The sequence below is a fragment of the Camelus dromedarius genome, chromosome X (genome assembly GCF_036321535.1).
Source record: "Camelus dromedarius isolate mCamDro1 chromosome X, mCamDro1.pat, whole genome shotgun sequence".
Classification (NCBI taxonomy): Eukaryota; Metazoa; Chordata; class Mammalia; order Artiodactyla; family Camelidae; genus Camelus; species Camelus dromedarius.
In genome coordinates, this window is record NC_087472.1 from 74,600,358 (window position 1) to 74,618,732 (window position 18,375).

An 18,375-nucleotide genomic window follows, 5' to 3' on the forward strand; every position below is an offset into this window, starting at 1 on the left:
CCCACACCTGTTGTCCCTCCTCGCTGACTATTCTGATGACTGGTTTCCTCTGACAACTAGAGAAGCTCCCTCAGCATTTCTCCTCTGTCCTTTGCAGCGAGGCCCCTGCCTCTCCCAGCACTCAGGAGGCCATCCAGGGCATGCTGTGCATGGCCAACCTGCAGTCCTCATCGTCCTCACCAGCTACCTCCAGCCTGCAGGCCTGGTGGACCGGGGGGCAGGACCGAAGCAGTGGGAGCTCCAGCAGTGGGCTGGGCACAGTGTCTAGCAGTCCTGCTTCCCAGCGCACCCCAGGGAAGCGGCCCATCAAGCGGCCAGCATACTGGAGAACCGAGAGCGAGGAGGAGGAGGAGAACGCCAGTCTGGATGAACAGGACAGCTTGGGAGCATGCTTCAAGGATGCAGAGTATAGTAAGGGCAGCTGAGTGCTTGAGTCCAGGCCAGAAGGGCTCCCCCTACCCCCAGTCTCAATCCCAAATCTAATCCAGGAGAGCCTATAGTGAGCAAAGGCCTAGATATTTGGTTTCTCTGTGCCATATTTTCTTAATCTGTAAAATGGGGGTGGATATCTCACAGGTCGATGGTAAGAATTAGATATGATGCTTCCACAGAGCACCTGGTACAGTGCCTTGCTCATGGGAGGCCCTCAAAAAATGATAGCTATTAGCCATTTTTAGCATTGTCCAATCTTTACTGCTGATGACTCTTTTTTCCCTCTTGCCTATTTTACTTCCATTACTTGTATCTTTTGTGTTGTGTCGTTCAGTTCATCCCTTACAAAGGTATATAATGACCTTTTAGTGGGCTTGTCACATTGAATAGATGACTCCTTTTTTAAGCTAAAATGTATTGAGTACTACAAAGTACAAAGCACCGTTTTTATATAGTAAAGCTGACTTTAATTATAGGTTTTTATTTTAGTGTTATTTAAAAAAAATTAATCCTCATTGACCAAAATTTGAACAAGACAGAGAAGGCAAAAATTCCCTTTTACTAACACTCTTCCCCCTCTGAGGAAGGTTATCCAAAGACAACCTTTGTTTTCAGTTTGATGTATACCTTTCAGTTTTTTGTATTTATACCCATATGTAGACATAGAGGTGTAGTTTCCTTTAGTGTGTGTGGTTCTACAACTTGTTTGGATATCTTTCAACATTAGTCCATAGAGCTCTACTTGATCAATACATTGAAATCTACCTGTTGCATAGTAGTCTATAGCATAGATGTACCATCATATCTTTAACCGTTGCCTACTGATTAACATTTAGGCTTTTTCTGATTTCTTAATGTTACTAACAATGCTGCAATGAAAATTCCTTTAAATAACCTTTTGTGCCCATGAGCCAGTTAACATTTCTCTAAGGTAGCTAGACCTGCTGAGTTGAAAGGAATGTACAAAATAAATGTTAGTAGTGTCATACTCCCTCCAAAAGGGTCAGTATATGAGCAGTGTATGAGAAATACCTATTTCCACAAAGCCTTACCATAGTGGATATTATCAGCCTTTTTAATTTTTGCCAATCTGATGGCAAAAATGGTGTCTCAGTTTGTTTTATTGGCTCTTCCTTATTCATTTCCTGTGAATTATCTATTTAGTTTTTCACTCATTTTTCTATTATGATGTTAGTTTTTCTTATTGATTTCTAGGCATTCTTTTAATATAGTCTAGATTTGTTGGAGTGTTTTTTTTTAATATATTCTACAAATGTTGAAAAGTGTTTTCTTTAGTCTGTTGCTTGTATTTTAATTTTATTTATGTTATTTTAAGCATGTTGGAGATTTCAGCTTTTACATAGTCATCTTTATCAACTTTTTGTATTTTATGTTTTGTGTGAAAAGACTTTCTTATATTTTCACCTGAAACTTGTATAGAAGTTTAAAGTTTTAGCTCTTTTTCTGGAATAAGTTTTGTGAATTGTGGGAGGGAAGAATCTAACTTTTTTCTCACATGGATAGTCATTTGCCCCAATACCATTTATTGACTAGTTTGTGAATTATCCCCCTGATTTGATGTTCACTTCTGTTCTAAATTCCGATGTATAAGTGAATTTGGTTTTCTACTGTTCCCAGTTCTGTTCCTTAATAGCCATGTGACGTTGGGCACACTAGTTAACTTTTCTGTGATAATAGTACCTACCTCATAGATTGTTGTGAGGATTAAATAGTTATATATAAAGTACTTAGAACATTTCCCACCACATGGTAAGTGCTGTGTGTTAGATGTCATTAATATTCTGTTCCATAAAAACAGTTGTCCATTGCTATGGCAATACCACATAGGTTAGTTACTATAGGTCTTAAGTCTGGTAGGGCAAATTCCCTCTGCAGAACGTGCTTTGGACCTGAGGAGAACACAGATATTCAGCAAGCCTACCATCTCTGGGCTGCACTGAGATTGGTCTTAGGGGCACGTCAAGTTTCCCTGGCTTATCACATCCTGCCTTCAGCATACAATCACACTGACCTATAGCCAAGACATCTGGACCTGGTCTAATGAGTCCTACCTCAGAACAAACAGCTTACTCAATCTCTGCTTCCCGGTCCTTGCTTTACCCAGCAGCACTGGAAAGGCAGTTTAACAAGGAAATACTCACCTATTTGTTATTATTTTTCCAGAATTTCTAGGCCATTATTGATTTTTTTTCTAGCCCAAAGGGATTATAGAATCAGCTTGTCAAATTCCATGAAAAATCCTGCTAGGACTTTTTATTAGGATTGCACGGCGTATGTAGATTAATTTATGGAGACTGACATCTTCCATCAGAGGCCTTTCTGCTTTAATGGGATGTATGCATTTCTGAAAACATCTTGAAAATTTGTGCAGTAAAAATAATAGGGCTTACAGGAAAAAGAGTGTTGGAGCACACCCCTCGAAATCTCTGTGGTTTCAAAACTGTAACACTGGCCTAGGTAATGACAGTCCTAATACTCATCCTTGCCCAGTTAGAGCCCATTGACATTTGCACCCAGTGTCAGAGTCAGTGGATCCTTTGCAGCCTTAAACCCTGGCTGGGCTCAGGCTTCCTCCTTCCAGGTGTAGGTTCTTGAGGGTATTTGCTTAAGATAGATACCAACTTCATCAAATTAAAATCTTATCCAGAGCCTAGTCATCAGCAGTCTTTTTGTTGTTGTTTTTAAAATGGACAAGTGTCTTCAGTGCTTCTTCATCTGCACTCTTAGCCATCCTCCTCTCCCACCAGAGCTGAACTTTGTAGAAAACAAAGCCATCATTTGTCCTTCCTCTGATGGGAGGCAGTATTTGCAGGATTTTTAGCTTTTGTGTGTAGGTCTTCATATATAGCTAAGGCTTTCTCTGAAATAATGAGAAAATTCACCACTGATTGGTTAAAAACAACATGCCAGGAAAAAATGCTTTTGAACCAGTGCAACTTCTGGATCATTCTGCCATTTACCTTTTGGGTAAGAGCAGTCACAAAACAGGCCACCTTGTCCTTCTATCTTCAGACATGGTCTTTCTCTGTTCATCCAGGTTTTCTTATATAGCTCTTCTTCAGTTTATTTCTTCAGTATATTACTAGGTATTTTATTTTTTAGTTTAGTTCTTATTGAAAATGGCATCTTTTTTATCTATTTTCTAATTGGCTGTTGCTAGTGTGCAGGAAAATGATTTTTCTATATTGATCCTGTGTTGGATTGCCTTGCTATACTCTTACTAGTTCTATTAGTTTTTCAGTCTTGGGCTCTTGAGGTAGGTAATCTATGTCCCCTATTGTAGTTTACTAGGGCTTCCATTTCAAAATACCACAGACTGGATGGCTTAAACAAGAGAAATTAATTTTTTCACAGTTCTGGAAGCTAGAAGTACAAGATCAAAGAGCTAGCAGGCTTGGTTTTTCCTGAGGCCTCTCCTTGGCTTGCAGATGACCTCCTTCTTGCTACCTTTTCATGTGGTTGTCCCTTTGTGCAAATGGGCCCCAGGTGTCCCTCTGTATAGCCTAATCTCGTCTAAAAAAGACACCAGCCAGATTGGATTAGGGCTCACTCAAGTGGCCTCATTTTAGCTTAATTACCTCTTTAAAAGCTTTATTGCCAAATACAGTCATATTCTGAATTACTGAGGGTTAGGAATTCAACATACAAATTTTGGGGGACACAGTTCAGCCCATAACATTCCCTTTCTTTCTAGTATTCACACCTCTAGATTTTCTAGTTTTATAACAGAATAGTAATGGTGATCGGGCATCCTTGTGTTGTTCCTGACTTTAAAGGTAATGCCGCCAGTGTTTGTTCACTCAATATGTAGGGCTCTGTAGGTCTCTGATAGACTACTCTCATGAAGTTCAGGGGAGTCTCTAGCTATAGTTTGAGGGGTTTTTATTTGCTTTAAAATCGGGAGTGGAATTAGATTTTTTCAAATTTTTTTTGGCATCCTTTGATATAAACTCATAGTTTTTCTCTGTTAATTTGCTAATGGTGATTTACATTAGTAGAATTACTGATTTTGAGTTGACATTTCCTTTTTGGGATTAGCTGTCTTGACTGTGGTGTTTAGTAATAGTTTGTCTAGTTTGATGATTTACTAACTGTAATGTTTAGTGTTTGTTTACTATTAATTTCTGGTTTATTTTACTCCTTTTTCTTAATATTCTTTGTACAACATTTCAAGTTGAAAGCTCTTGTCGTTTATTTTCAGTCTGTCTTTCCTTTCGATAAAAGGTTTTTAAAATTTTATTTTTTAAATTGCCATTAAGTAAAATGTGCTTTGTTGATATATATACACTTAGATTCTTATAACCACCTGTACCACCACTACCACAATGAGTAGAACACAGAACCCCCTACAAAATCCCTTATGTTACTCCTTAGTAGTCATGCCCTCCCTCTACCCCTAACTCCTGGCAACCACTGTTCTCCATCACTGTGGCTTTTTCTTTGCCAGAATGTCATAATACAATATGTAATATTTTAAGACTAGCATCTTTTACTCAGTATAATGCCTTTAAGATTCATCCATGTTGTTGCATATGAATAGCTTATTCCTTTTTATTGAAGAGTAGTATTCCATTGTATGAATCTACCACAGTTTCTTTATCTACTCACCCAGTGAAGGGTTCTAAGACATCTTCATCACCCCAGAAAAATACCCTGGGTCCATTAAGTAATTGTTCCCCATGTCCCTCTCCCCTTATCTGCTGGTAACCACTAATCTGCTTTCTGTCCATATAGATTTACCTGTTACAGATATGTCATATAAAAGTAATCGTATAGTATGTGACCTTTTGTGTCTGGCTTGTTTCACTTACCATAATGTTTTTCACATTCATCTAAGTTATAGGATGTATCCGTGTTTTATTCCTTTTTATGGTTGAATAGTATTCCATTGTATGGATATATCACAATTTGTTTATGCATTTATCTGATGACAGGCATTAGGGTTATTTCCACCTTTTGGCTGCTATGAATAATGCTGCTGTAGACATTTGTGTGCATGTTTCTGTGTGGACACATGTTTTCATTTCTCTTGGGCATATACCTAGGAGTAGAATTGCTGGATTATATGGTAATTCTATGTTTAACTCTTTGAGGAACTGCCAAACTGTTTTCCACAAGGACTGCAAGAGAATTGTCACCTTAGGTGTATCAAGTCTTCTAAACTATGCACATGATATATTCCTCTATGTTTACTCTTTTAAAAATTTCTTTCATCAGTGTTTTATAGTTTTCAGCATACAGATCCTACACATTTTTTGTTAGGTTTATCCCTGAGTTCTGTATTTTTTGGAGATACTATAAATGGAACCTTTTTTTAACCTTTGGTTTCTAATTGTTTATTGCTAATGTATATAAATATTGATTTTTGTGTGTTAATTCTGCATACTGCAACCTTGGTAAACTCATTTATTCTAGGAATTTTTTTTGGTATATTCTTGGTATTTTTTGTCTAGATGGTCCTGTCATATGCAAGTAGGAACAGTTTTATTCCTTTCTTTTCAATCTGTATTTTTTCCCCTTCTTGCCTTTTTGTTCTGGCTAGGATTTCAAGCACAATGTGGTGAGAGTGAACTAAAACCCTTGCCTAGGAGGGAAAACATTCAGTCTTTTCACTATTATGATGTTACCTGTATAGGTTATCAGGTTAAGGAAGTTCACTTCTATTCCTGTTTTACTAAAAACAATTTTATGAATGGGTGTTGAATTTTCCTGATGTTCTATTTCCATCAATGGAAATAATCATGTATTTTTCTTCTTTAGTCTGTTAATATGGTGGGTTACATTGATTGATTTTTCAAATATTGAACCAGACTTGAGATCACAAGCTAGATCTTACCTGCTCATGGTATTTTTTTTAATATATTACTGGATTTGATATACTAGTATTTCATCGAGGATGATTGTGTCTATGTGAGATATTGATCTATAATTTTCTTTTCTTGTACTGTCTTTAATTTTGGTATCAGGCAATGTTGTCTGAAAGAATGAGTTGGGAAATGTTCCCTCCTCTTCTGTTTTTTTAGAAGACATTGGGTAGAATTAGTTTTTTTTTTTTTTTTTTTAACGTTTAGTAGGATTTTTGAGTGAAACCACCTGGACCTAGGGATTTCTTTTTTAGATTTTAACTATGAATTTCTTTAGTAGATATGGGATTATTCAGGTTTTCTATTTTGTCTTGAATGAGTTTTGATAGTTTGTGGAATTCAAGGAATTGGTCCATTTTAACTAAGTTGTAGAATTTATGAGTGTAGAGTTGTTTTAGTATTCCCCTATTATCCTTTTAATGTGTGTGAGGTCTTTTGTGATATCTCCCTTTCCATTCCTGATGTTAATAATTTGTGTCTTTTTTTTCTTTGTCATTCTTGCTGGCATCTTGTCAGTTTAATCGAGCTTTTCAAAGGACAGTTTTTGTTTTCATTTAAAATTTATTAAGATTTGAATTTTTTTTACCCAGGATTTAGTCTTTGATAATTGTGCATTGTGAACTTGAGAAGAATGTATTCTGCTATTGTTGGGTTGAGCGTTCTATAAATTTCATTTATATCAAGTTGATTGATGGTGATGATCTATATCTTTGCTAATTTTCTGTATACTTTTTTTATTGGTTACTAAGAGAGGTGTTGACGTCTCCAAGTATAATTGAGGATTTATTTATTTCCGCTTTTAGTTCCTACAGTTTTTGCTTTGTGTAGTTGGAAGAAGCTCTGATAAAGATTGCTACGTTTTATTGTTGAGTTCACCCTCTTGTCATTATGTTATAACCCTTTCCATCCTTGCTAATTTTCCTTGGTCTGAAGTTCTTTGTCTGATAATATAACCAATCCAGCTTTCTTTAATTAGTGTTAGTATGATACATCTTTTTCTAATTTTATTTTCTTTTATTTTTTAATCCACCTATATGATTACATTTAAAGTGAATTTTTTTATAGACAGCATTTAGTGGAGGTTTTACAAAAATCCTTATTGATAATCTCTGTCTTTTAATTGGTATTTTTAGATTATTTAACATTTAATGTAATTAATAGTATGTTCAGGTAAAGGCTTACCATTTTATTATTTTTTCTTTATTACCTCTAGTTTTTGTTCCTCTGTTTCTCATTTCCTGCCTTCATTTGGATTATTTGAATAATTTTTAGTATTCCATTTTAACTTATCAACTGAATTTTTATTATTTCTCTTTGTATAACACTCGTTCTTTTTTTTCCCTTTCTCTTTTATTTTTTCTAGCTCTGATATTTTATTTTTTTATATATATAAACATTTTTTATTGAGTTATAGTCATTTTACAATGTTGTGTCAAATTCCAGTGTAGAGCACAATTTTTCAGTTATGCATGAACATACATACATTCATTGTCACATTCTCTTTCGCTTTGAGCCACCACAAGATCCTGTATATATTTCCCTGTGCTACACAGTACAATCTTGTTTATCTATTCTACATTTTGAAGTCCCAGTCCCTTCCCACCCCCCATCCTCCTGGCAGAGGCTGTGGAGAAAGGGAACCCTCCTACACTGCTGGTGGGAATGCAGTTTGGTGCAGCCACTGTGGAAAACAGTATGGAGATTCCTCAAAAGACTAGAAATAGACTTACCATTTGACCCAGGAATCCCACTCCTGGGCTTGTATCCAGAAGGAACTCTACTTCAGAATGACACGTGCACCCCAATGTTCATAGCAGCACTATTTACAATAGCCAAGACATGGAAACAGCCTAAATGTCCATCAACAGATGACTGGATAAAGAAGTGGTGGTATATTTATACAATGGAATACTATTCAGCCATAAAAACCAACAACATAACACCATTTGCAGCAACATGGATGTTACTGGAGAATGTCATTCTAAGTGAAGTAAGCCAGAAAGAGAAAGAAAAATACCATATGAGATCGCTCATATATGGAATCTAAAAAAAAAACCAAAATTACAAAACAGAAATAGACTCATAGACATAGAATACAAACACTCATTCTTAAAAAGACTGTTCTTCCCCCCCATTGAATGGTCTTGGCACCTTTGTCAAAAATTGAGTGTAGATGTATAGGTTTCTTTCTGGACTTTCAGTTCTATTCCATTGATCTATATGTCTATCCTTATGCCAGTACTACAGTGTGTGGATTTTATATGTTGATCTCATTTTATCCTGCAAATTTGCTGAATTCTCTTATTAGCTTTAATAGATTTTTTTTAAGGTTCTTTGGGATTTTCTGTACATAGAATATAGTTTTATATCTTCCTTTCTAATTTGAATGCCTTTTGTTTCTTTTTCTTGCCTAATTGCTGTGGACAGAACTTCCATTACAATGTTGAATAGTGAAAATGGATATTCTTGATCTTAGGAGAAAGCATACAGCCTTTCACTACTGAGTATAATTTTAGCTGTTGGTTTTCAGAAAGGCCTGTTACCATATTGAGGAAGTGCCCTTCTAGTTCTAGTTTTATCTCAAATGAGTGTTTTTATCTCAAATGAGTGTTGGATTTTGCCAAATGCTTTTCCTACATCAACTGAAATGATCGTGTTTTTTCCTTTGTTTTATTAATGTGGTGTATTGTATTGATTGATTTTCTTTTTTTAAGGAGAAAGAAAATGTATTTTTGTCATTAAACTTTAAATGACTTTTAATCTTTGCCTTCACACAATTTTGAAAAATATCATTTTTTTCAATTTTATTGAGAAATAATTGACATAGCATTGCATGGGTTTAGGTGTACAGCGTAATAACTTGGCTTTACATCTGTTGTGAAATGATTACCATGATAAGGTAACATCCCTCATATTATATAAGTAAAAAGAAAAAAAAGCTGGTTTTTATTCCTTATGATGAGAACTTTTTAGGATCTATTCTTTCAACGACTTTAAAATATACCATACAGCAGTGTTAACTATAGTCATCATGTTGTACATTACATACATCTCTAGTACTTATTTATTTATAATTGGATGTTTGTACCTTTTGACCACCTTCATCCTGTTCTGCTCCCCACCCGTGCCTCTGGTAACCACAAATCTGATCTTTTTTTCTGTGAGTTTGGACTTTTTTTTTGAGGTTCCACATATAAGTGAAATCATACAGTATTTGCCTTTATCTGACTTATTTCACTTAGCATAATGCCCTAAAGGTCCATCCATATTGTCACAAATGGTAGGATTTCCTTCTTTTTATGACTGAATAAGACTCCTTTATTTGTTTGTTTAATATTTTATATATATACATATATATATACATATATATATATATATATATATATACACACACATATATATATCTCATATTTTATTTATCTGTTCATCCATTGCTGGACACTTAGGTTGTTTGATTGATTGTCTTACATTGAACCACTCTTGCATTCCTGGGATAAAGCCCTCTTGGTCAAGGTATAGAATCCTTTTAATAGGCTCCTGAATTTGGTTTGCTAGTATTTTGTTGAGGATTTTTACATCAATATTCATAAAGCATATTGGTCTGTAGTTTCCTTTTCCTGTAGTATCTTTTTTCTAGCTTTGGTATCAGGGCCTCATAGAATGAGTTAGCATGTGTTTTCTCTTATTCTATTTTTTGGAAGAGTTTGACAAGGATTGGTGTTAATTCTTTGTTAAATGCTTGGTCCTGAACTTTCCTTTGTTGGAAGCCTTTTGATTTCTGATTCAAGCTTTACACTTGTTACAGGTCTGTTGAAATTTTCCATTTCTTCTTCAGTCAGTTTAGGTGATTTGTATGTTTCTAGGAATTTGTCCATTTCATATAGTTTATCTAATTTGTTGGCATATAATTGTTCATAATATTCTCTTATAATCCTTTTTATTTCTGTAAGATCTGCAGTAGTGTCCCCATTTTCATTTCTCATTTTAGGTAGACATATCTTCTCTTTCTTCTTCATTAGTCTATCTAAATATTTGCCTATTTTGTTGATCTTCTTTCAAAGAACCAGCTTTCGGTTTTGTTGATCCTGTTGTTTTTCTTTTCTTTATTTCATTTATCTCTGCTCAAATTTTTATTTCCTTCCTTCTGTTAGCTTCAGATTTAGTTTGTTCTTTTTCTAGTTTCTTAAGGTGTAAAGTTAGATAACTGATTTGAGATCTTCTTTTTTAATAATGTAGGCATGTATAGGTATAAATGTCTCTCTGAGCACTGCTTTTGCTGCATCCCATACGTTTTGGTATGTTGTATTTTGGTTTTCATTCATCTCAGAGTAATCACACTTGTGATTTTTTTCTTTGATCTATTGATTTTTTTCAGAGCATGTTGTTTAATTTCTACTTATTTATGAATTTTCCAGTATGGTTACTGATTTCTAGTTTTATTCCATTGTTGTTGGAGAAGATACTTTATATGATTTCATTCTTTTAAAACTTATTGAGACTTGTTTTGTAGGCCAGAGTATGGTCTATCCTGGAGAATATTCCATGTGTACTTGAAAAAAATGTGTATTGTACTGCTTTTTGAGTGAAGTGTTCTATATATGTTTATTAGGTCTGGTTAGTTTCTGGTGTTGTTCAAATATTTTATTTCCTTATTCACCTTCTGTCTGGATGTCTTACTCATTATTGAAAGTGAGATGAATTCAAGTCTCCAACTATTATTGTGGAACTGTTTCTCCCTTCAATTCTGTCAATATTTGCTTTATATGTTCTTGATTGAATGACCCTCTTATTACTATGTAATACCCTTCTTCATCTCCTGTAACAGTTTTTACTTAAATTCTATTTTTTCAGATACTAGTATAGTCACCCCAGCTCTCTTTTTGGTCACTATTTGCATGAAATATCTTTTTTCATGCTTTCACTTTCAACCTAGTTGTTTCTTGAGACCTAATGTAAGTCTCTTATATACAGTATACAGTTGAATCATGTTTTTAATCCGTTCTACCTGTCTTTGCCTTTTGCGGGCTCAGTTTAATCTATTTACATTTAAAGTGATTACTGACAGGAAGGACTTACTTAGGCTGTTTTGTTATGTATTTCAATGTCTTTTGTCTTTTCTGTTCTTCACTTCCTAAGTTACTGCTTTCTTTTATGTGTAATTTACTTTGGGGGGGGGTAGTATACCAAATTGAATGACTCATTTACTTTTTTATGTTTTTCAGTTTTCATAGTGGTTACCCTGGGGATTACAACTAACGTCCTAACTTTATCAGTTTGGTTTGAATCAGTACCATCTAGCTTCCACAGCATACAAAGATTCTGCTCCTATACAGCTCTTCCACCCCATATGTGTTATTTTTGTCACAAATTACATCTTTAAACATCATTCCTATTAACATAGATTTATAGTTATTATTTTATGCATTGGAATTTTAAATCATACAGAAAACAAAAAGAGGAGTTAGAAACCACAAATACAATAATACTGGCTTTTGTATTTACCTCTGTAGTTGCTTTTACTGACGTTTTTCATACTCTCTAAAAGTCCTTTCATTTCAGCCTAAAGGACTCTCTTTGACATTACTTAAAGGGCAGGTTTCCTAATGACAAACTACTCAGCCTTCATTTATCTGAGAATGTCTTAATTTGCTTTAGTTTTTGAAGAATAGTTTTGCCAGATGTATTCTTGATTGACAGCTTTTTCTTTCATCACTTTAAATTCATCATCCCACTGCCTCTGGCCTCTGTTGTTTCTGATAAAGAATAGGTTGTTAATCTTACTGTGGATCCTTTGTAGATGACAAGTTGCTACTGTCATGCTGCTTTCAAGATCCTCTCCTTTCTTGTCTTTGTTTATTGACAGTTTGAGTATAATGTGTCTCAGTGTGGATCACTGAGTATATCCTACTTGGAATTCATTGAGCTTCTTAGATGTATGTCTTCATGTATTTCATAAAACTTGGAAAGTTTTTGGCCCTTGTACCTGCATATAGTCTTTCTGCCTTTTTCTTGCTTTCCTCTCCCTCTGGCACTCCCACATTAATATGCTGGTAATCTTGATAGTGTCCCAAAAGTCCCTTTGCCTCTGTTCATTTTTCTTTTTTTTCTTTCTTTCCGCTCATCAGATTGGATATTTTTTTCTTCATGTTTGCTAATTCTTTCTTCTGCCTACTCAAAATCTGCTCTTGAATCCCTCTAGTGAATTTTTTATTCACGCCATTGTACTTTTCAGTTCCAAAATTTCTATTTGGTTTCTTTTAATATTTTTTATTTCTTTATTGATACTATCATTTTTATTGAAACATGATTCTCTTTGATCATAATTAAGACAGTTGATTTAAAGTCTTTGTATAGTAAGTCCAATGTCTGAGCCTCCTCACGGACAGTTTTTATCAATTTTTTTTTCCTGTAAATGAGACACACTTTCCCATTTCTTTGCATGCCTCATAATTTTTTTGTTGAAATCTGGACACTTTGAATATTATAATGTGGTAACTCTGGAAGTCGTATTTTCCTTCCTCCCCACTCTGTTACTGCTTATTATAAGCTACAGTTACCTATATATTTAATGAATTTCCAAAAATTTTTGCAAAGACTGTATCCCTTGTTGTATGTGGTCACTGAAGTATTCATTCCATTTTCTCAGCAGTCAGCTGGGATTTTATGACAGAGTTTTCCTTAAATGCCTTAATTAAGCAGGCCTTTTCTTTGTTAAGCATTCTCTTTCTTTTTTTGTGTGATTTTTTTTTATTGAGTTATAGTCAGTTTATAATGTGTCAACTTCTGGTGTACAGCACAATTTTCAGTCATATATGAATATACATATATTCATTTTCATATTCTTTTTCACCATGAGCTACTACAAGATCTTGAATATATTTCCCTGTTCTATACAGTATAAACCTGTTTATTTATTCTATATATATCTCTCAGTATCTACAAATCTCGACCTCCCAGTCTATCCCTTCCTACCTCACAAACATTCTCTTTCTTGTTGTAAGTTTTTGATTGAATTCCAGAGTCCCCAAAATGTGATTCTTACAGGTTTTGACAACTAAATGGTTGCTTCAGAGGAAGGACAGATTCTCGGAGCTCGCATCTCCATCATTTTGGGAGGGGGCAGCACTCTTTCCACCCTTATATTTTTAATATGTATATTTTAACTTATATTTTCTTTAAATGTCTAGAATTAATTATTATCTACATCTTATTTCATCTTGAATAAGACTTGAAACTTAGAATGGAATTGCTTTCGTATGTTGCTCTGTGCATATTATCTCAATCCTAAGAACTTTGCAACTCAGGTAGCATCTATTATTTTAATTTTATGAGTGAAAGTAGTGAGACTTACAGAAGTTTTCCTAGGCTACAAAGCTAGTGTGTTAGTCCATGATTTGAAAGTAATTGTCTGATCCTAAGACTCATGGTCTTTCTATAATACCACACTTCTTCTTTCCTTTAGGTGGAAAAACCTTTCAAACCCAACCAAATAACATTGACAGCCGTTGGGCTAGTAGGGATGGGACCTTTCTCAAACAACTCTGTTATCAGTAGTTATTTCTTTCTAGGGACAATTAATGACCCTTCTTTTAAAATTTTTTTAGTTTTTCAAAAAAATTATTCATTTACTTTTGTTAATGGAGGTACTTGGGATTGAACCCAGGACCTAATGCATGCTAAGCACACACTCTGAGTTATACTCTCCCACCCCTCAACCCTTTTTTTTTAAAAAAAATCTTTAATGAATCAGGAAGCAGAGGTTTTCCTTCTTCTCTCAAGGAGGAAGGCCTGAAAAATGGACCCATTTTCCTACAAAGAGGCCCTTCTGGAAGGACATGGGAGACTGGATTTCTCTGATGAATTCTAGAGAAATTTGTAGAATTCTAGAGAAATTTGAAGCTGGTCATTAAAGAGGAATGGGAGTGGTCATTAGGAAATTTTCACCCTCACTTTACTTTTCTTTTAGGTTTAGCAGCAGCAGAGTTTTACCTCATCAGTAGGACCTTTCTAGATCATCTCCCCATTAAATCCTGTAGATACTGCATATGGTTTGTGAGGAGAGTATGATAAAAATTGGATGTTTGTGTGTATTTATATAGGATAAGATACTTGTTTATGTGTGTTCTGTCTTTCACATCATTCAGTTTCAGTAATCTTGTTCCTAATTGAGCCTAAGTTGTCTTTTTTCCCCCTTTGTGTGAATGTGTGTACCATGTCTTTTTCCATGAATTCAGCAAATACTTACTGAGCACCTACTGTGCATTATGTTCTGCTCCCCTAGTTTAAAGTCCACTAATACATATCCCAGCCCTCTCAGTAAATTGAGGGCGACAAATTTACTAATCATCTCTTAAATACTGTATAACAACTCCAGTAGAGGTGTGCACAGGGTACTATGGATAGTTGAGGAAGCATCTGAATGAGATTAAAAGAAGAGGGAAGACTTCTTGAGGAAGTGAACCTAAAGCTGAATTTTGTAGGGTCGTTAACTCATTAAGTTACTCACCAAATAGATGTTGGGTGAGTGAAATCAGAGTTAGGTGATTCTAGGAGAAGGACATTTGCAGCAAAGGTGCAAAAGTGGAAAGACATAAGTTTGTGGCATATTCAGGGATTCCTGAGGTTGAGTATGGATGAAGTGAAGGGTCCACTTGTAGAGGGGTGGGAAGAACAGCTCAGGGTTGGTATCATTGTGTCGTCACCCTTATGGATGAGATCTCAGTTTACCCTGCTTTTCCCTCTCACTGCAGTTTACCCTTCCCTGGAGTCTGACGACGATGACCCTGCTTTGAAATCTCGACCCAAGAAAAAGAAGAATTCAGATGATGCTCCATGGAGTCCTAAAGGTGATCCAGTATTCTGCCCTTAAACTGTGGGGAAGGTTGGGGGAAAAATAGACTGGAGTAGGTAGGATATTTAATATAGGAAGACATGATTCAGTCACTCATTTGTTTATTCAGCAAACGTTTGTTGAGTGCCTGCTGTGTGCCAGGTACCATGTTAGGTGCTGGAGCAAAAATGATCAGTAAGACAGAGTTCATGCATTCAGATCACCAAAACCAGAGGTAATGGAGCATGTTGCTTTTGATATTACATGACTTAAGATGAAAAGAGGAAGATCTTGAACAGAGTTCAGCAAGCAGCCTAAGGCTCCTGAGAACATTCTGCTACCATCATCCCTGGCCCTTTAATAATAATATTGTTGTCAAAGGAGAGAAATTCTGCTGACTGTTGAGCTCTGCAAAGCCCAAGACTCCTTAGATTGTCACCTGTACTGGCTGAGAAGCCATCTCTGAGGAAGGAAGAAAGCATGCTTGTTGAGTTGAATATGGAATTTAGAGGGTAATAAAAGAATTTTATTCATTTCACTGGCTAGGTGATTTTTACGTTGGCAGGTGTGTCAGTTAGCTTTTGCTGCTTATCAAACTACCCAAAACTTAGTGGCTTAGAACAACAGTTGATCATTTCTCATGATTCTGTAGGTTGGCTGAGCTGTTGTTCTAGTCTGGACCAAGTTGGCTGGGGCTGGATGGCCTATAAAGATTTCCCTCAGGTGTCTGGGACCTAGTTTGGGGTGGCTGGGGCCTCCCTCCATGTGGCCTTTCATCCACCAAGAAGCCGGTCTAAGCTTTTTCACAAAGTAGCAGGAGGGTGTCCAGCAGCAAGAGAGGGCAAGCCTCAATGAGCAAGCACTTTTCAAGCCTCTGCTTGTGTCATGTTTTCTGTTGTCCCATTGGCCAAAGCAAGTTACATGGCCAAGCCTCGATTCTAGGAGTGGAGAAATAGATTCTATCTCTTGAGAGTGGGAACTGCAAAATCCTTCTATGCACACAAGGACATGTGAGGAAACTGAGAGCAATTACTGCAACAGTTTGCCACAGAGGGTGCTGGCATCGTGGTACCCTCATGGTTCCCCAGGAAGTAAAGGGCCTGCTGTCCCTACCCAGTCTTATTTGGCCTTTCTGGTATTTGCTTGGGGTTGGGGGAGTGGGGTGGCAGGGCAATCCTGGAAAGTGTTCTCTTAGTGAGTCAATCAGCAAATTTCTCTTTTACCTTTCTTCAGGCCTATTTTCTGATTTTATTTTCTCCTGTACTTTCTGGCTGATTAACATAGTAGAAAATTTGGAAAATAGAGGAAAGTATAAAGAAGAAATCATCCATGTTTCTGCCACCCAGAAGCAACCACTGTTAACATTTTGACATACTTACTTCTAGTCCTTTTTCTTATGCATTTTTCTTTTTATGGTTGAAATCGGTCATTTACACTACTTTAAAATTTGTTTGCCTTTTAATCAAAATAATGTACTTGCCAATAGTTTGTTAATATGAATGTTTTAAAAGCTCATGAATATGTGTTGCCAAATTGTTTTCCAGAAAGGTTTTACTAGTTTACACTCCCACCAACCATGTGTGAGAGTACTCGTTTATGAATCCTCACAGGCATTGAGCATATAGTTAGGAATAGTATTTGCCTATGAGTAATAGGAACCTCTCAGGCATCCTTAGTGAGTGATTATCCCCTCAGGGTCACAAGATGGTTGCTTTGCCTCCAGCAGAAGGGTCTGAATTGCAGTCAGGAGGAAGAGGAAGAGCAAAGAAAAAGCAACAGGCCTACCGAGCACTGCCCCTGCCCCCAGGAATTTTAAGATCTACTTTTTAAAAAATATCTCTTTGACTAAAATTATGTCACATGGCCAAGATTATCTGCCAGAAGGTCCAGGAAATATACTTTTTAGTTAGAAACATTGTTCCACAAAGATATGATTTTTTTGTTAGTAAGCAAGAAAGGGAGAATGATACTGGGTTGAAACAAGTAGTCTCTATCTAATAGATAGTCTGTTTTTTTGATCTTTGGTAATTCACAAGCAAACATATCTCAGTGATTTAATTTACATTTCTTTGATTAGACATTTCCTATATGTTTGTATTAGTATTAGAATTTCTTCTTTTATAAATTTTATTTCTGACCTTTGCCCATTTATCCATGTAGATCTTCAAGATTTTCAAATTGCCCTTTTATATAGTAAGAAAGAGTCAAATATATATGTATATTTTTTCCATCATTGTATCTGTAGCACCTTGCATAGTGCCTGACACATGGGAGATGTTTAGTAAGTATTTCACAAGTGAAAGAAATGATACGTGTGTATAAGTAGAACATTTAAGGGAATCAACTGAAAAACTGTTAAAACTAATATGAGAATTCAATAAATTGGATAATCACTGAATATAAACCACATATCCAAGAATCAAGAATTGCCATATGTCTGTATCAACCATAATACAGTGAAACTTACATGAAGAAAGTGTCAAAACATTACTGAGAAACAAAATAATGCCTGAATAAGTAGAAGTGTAGCATGTGCCTGATTACAAGGACTGATTTTTATCAAGGGTCATTTAATTAATGTATAATATGTTTAACACTATCCCAAATCAAAATCCTAATGGAATTTTGTGGGGAACTCATTCTAAAATTAATTTAAAGGAGTAAACAGATATGATTAAAGAATTTTAGAATGGAAAAAAGTAAATGAGAAGAAATTAGCTTTATAAGATTTAAATATACTGTACTGCTGTATCAATCAAATTAACATGGTTACAAGCACAAGAATAATCAGTAGATTTTTTTCCTTTAGGATAACACACTTGTTATGAAAAATTTCGAATATGCACAGTATTAGAGAGGTTAGTATCATGAACACACATATCACTCAGATTTAATAACTAACATTTTGCTCTATTTGCTTCATTCTTTTTTTTTTTAAAGGCATCTTAAGGGAAATTTCAGACAGCATGACATCTCAGTTTCCTTGCTGATCTTCTAATTGTCCTATCCATTAGATAAAGTGGGGTATTGAAATCTCCAACTATTGTTGTTGAATTATCTGTTTTTCCTTTCAATTCAGTCAGTTTTTGCTTCATATATTTTGGGCCTCTGTTAGGTGCATATACATTTATAGTTGTCATATGTTCTTGATGGATTGGCCCTTTTATCATTATAAAGTGTTCTTTGTTTCTAATAGCAATTTTTGTCTTAAAGTCTGTTTTCTGATAT

The 18,375-nt window shown here is 35.4% G+C and overlaps 1 protein-coding gene across 4 annotated transcripts in view; it reads left to right on the forward strand.

The window, feature by feature from the left end:
- PHF8 (PHD finger protein 8) overlaps positions 1-18,375 on the forward strand; it is an 84,446-nt gene that overhangs the window by 51,678 nt on the left and 14,393 nt on the right. For all 4 annotated transcript variants that reach the window (XM_031445123.2, XM_031445125.2, XM_010985566.3 and 1 more), the window contains 2 exons: positions 98-411; positions 15,068-15,163. In XM_031445123.2, the coding sequence (XP_031300983.1) occupies positions 98-411; positions 15,068-15,163 (410 nt within the window). The remainder of the gene's footprint in view (positions 1-97; positions 412-15,067; positions 15,164-18,375) is intronic.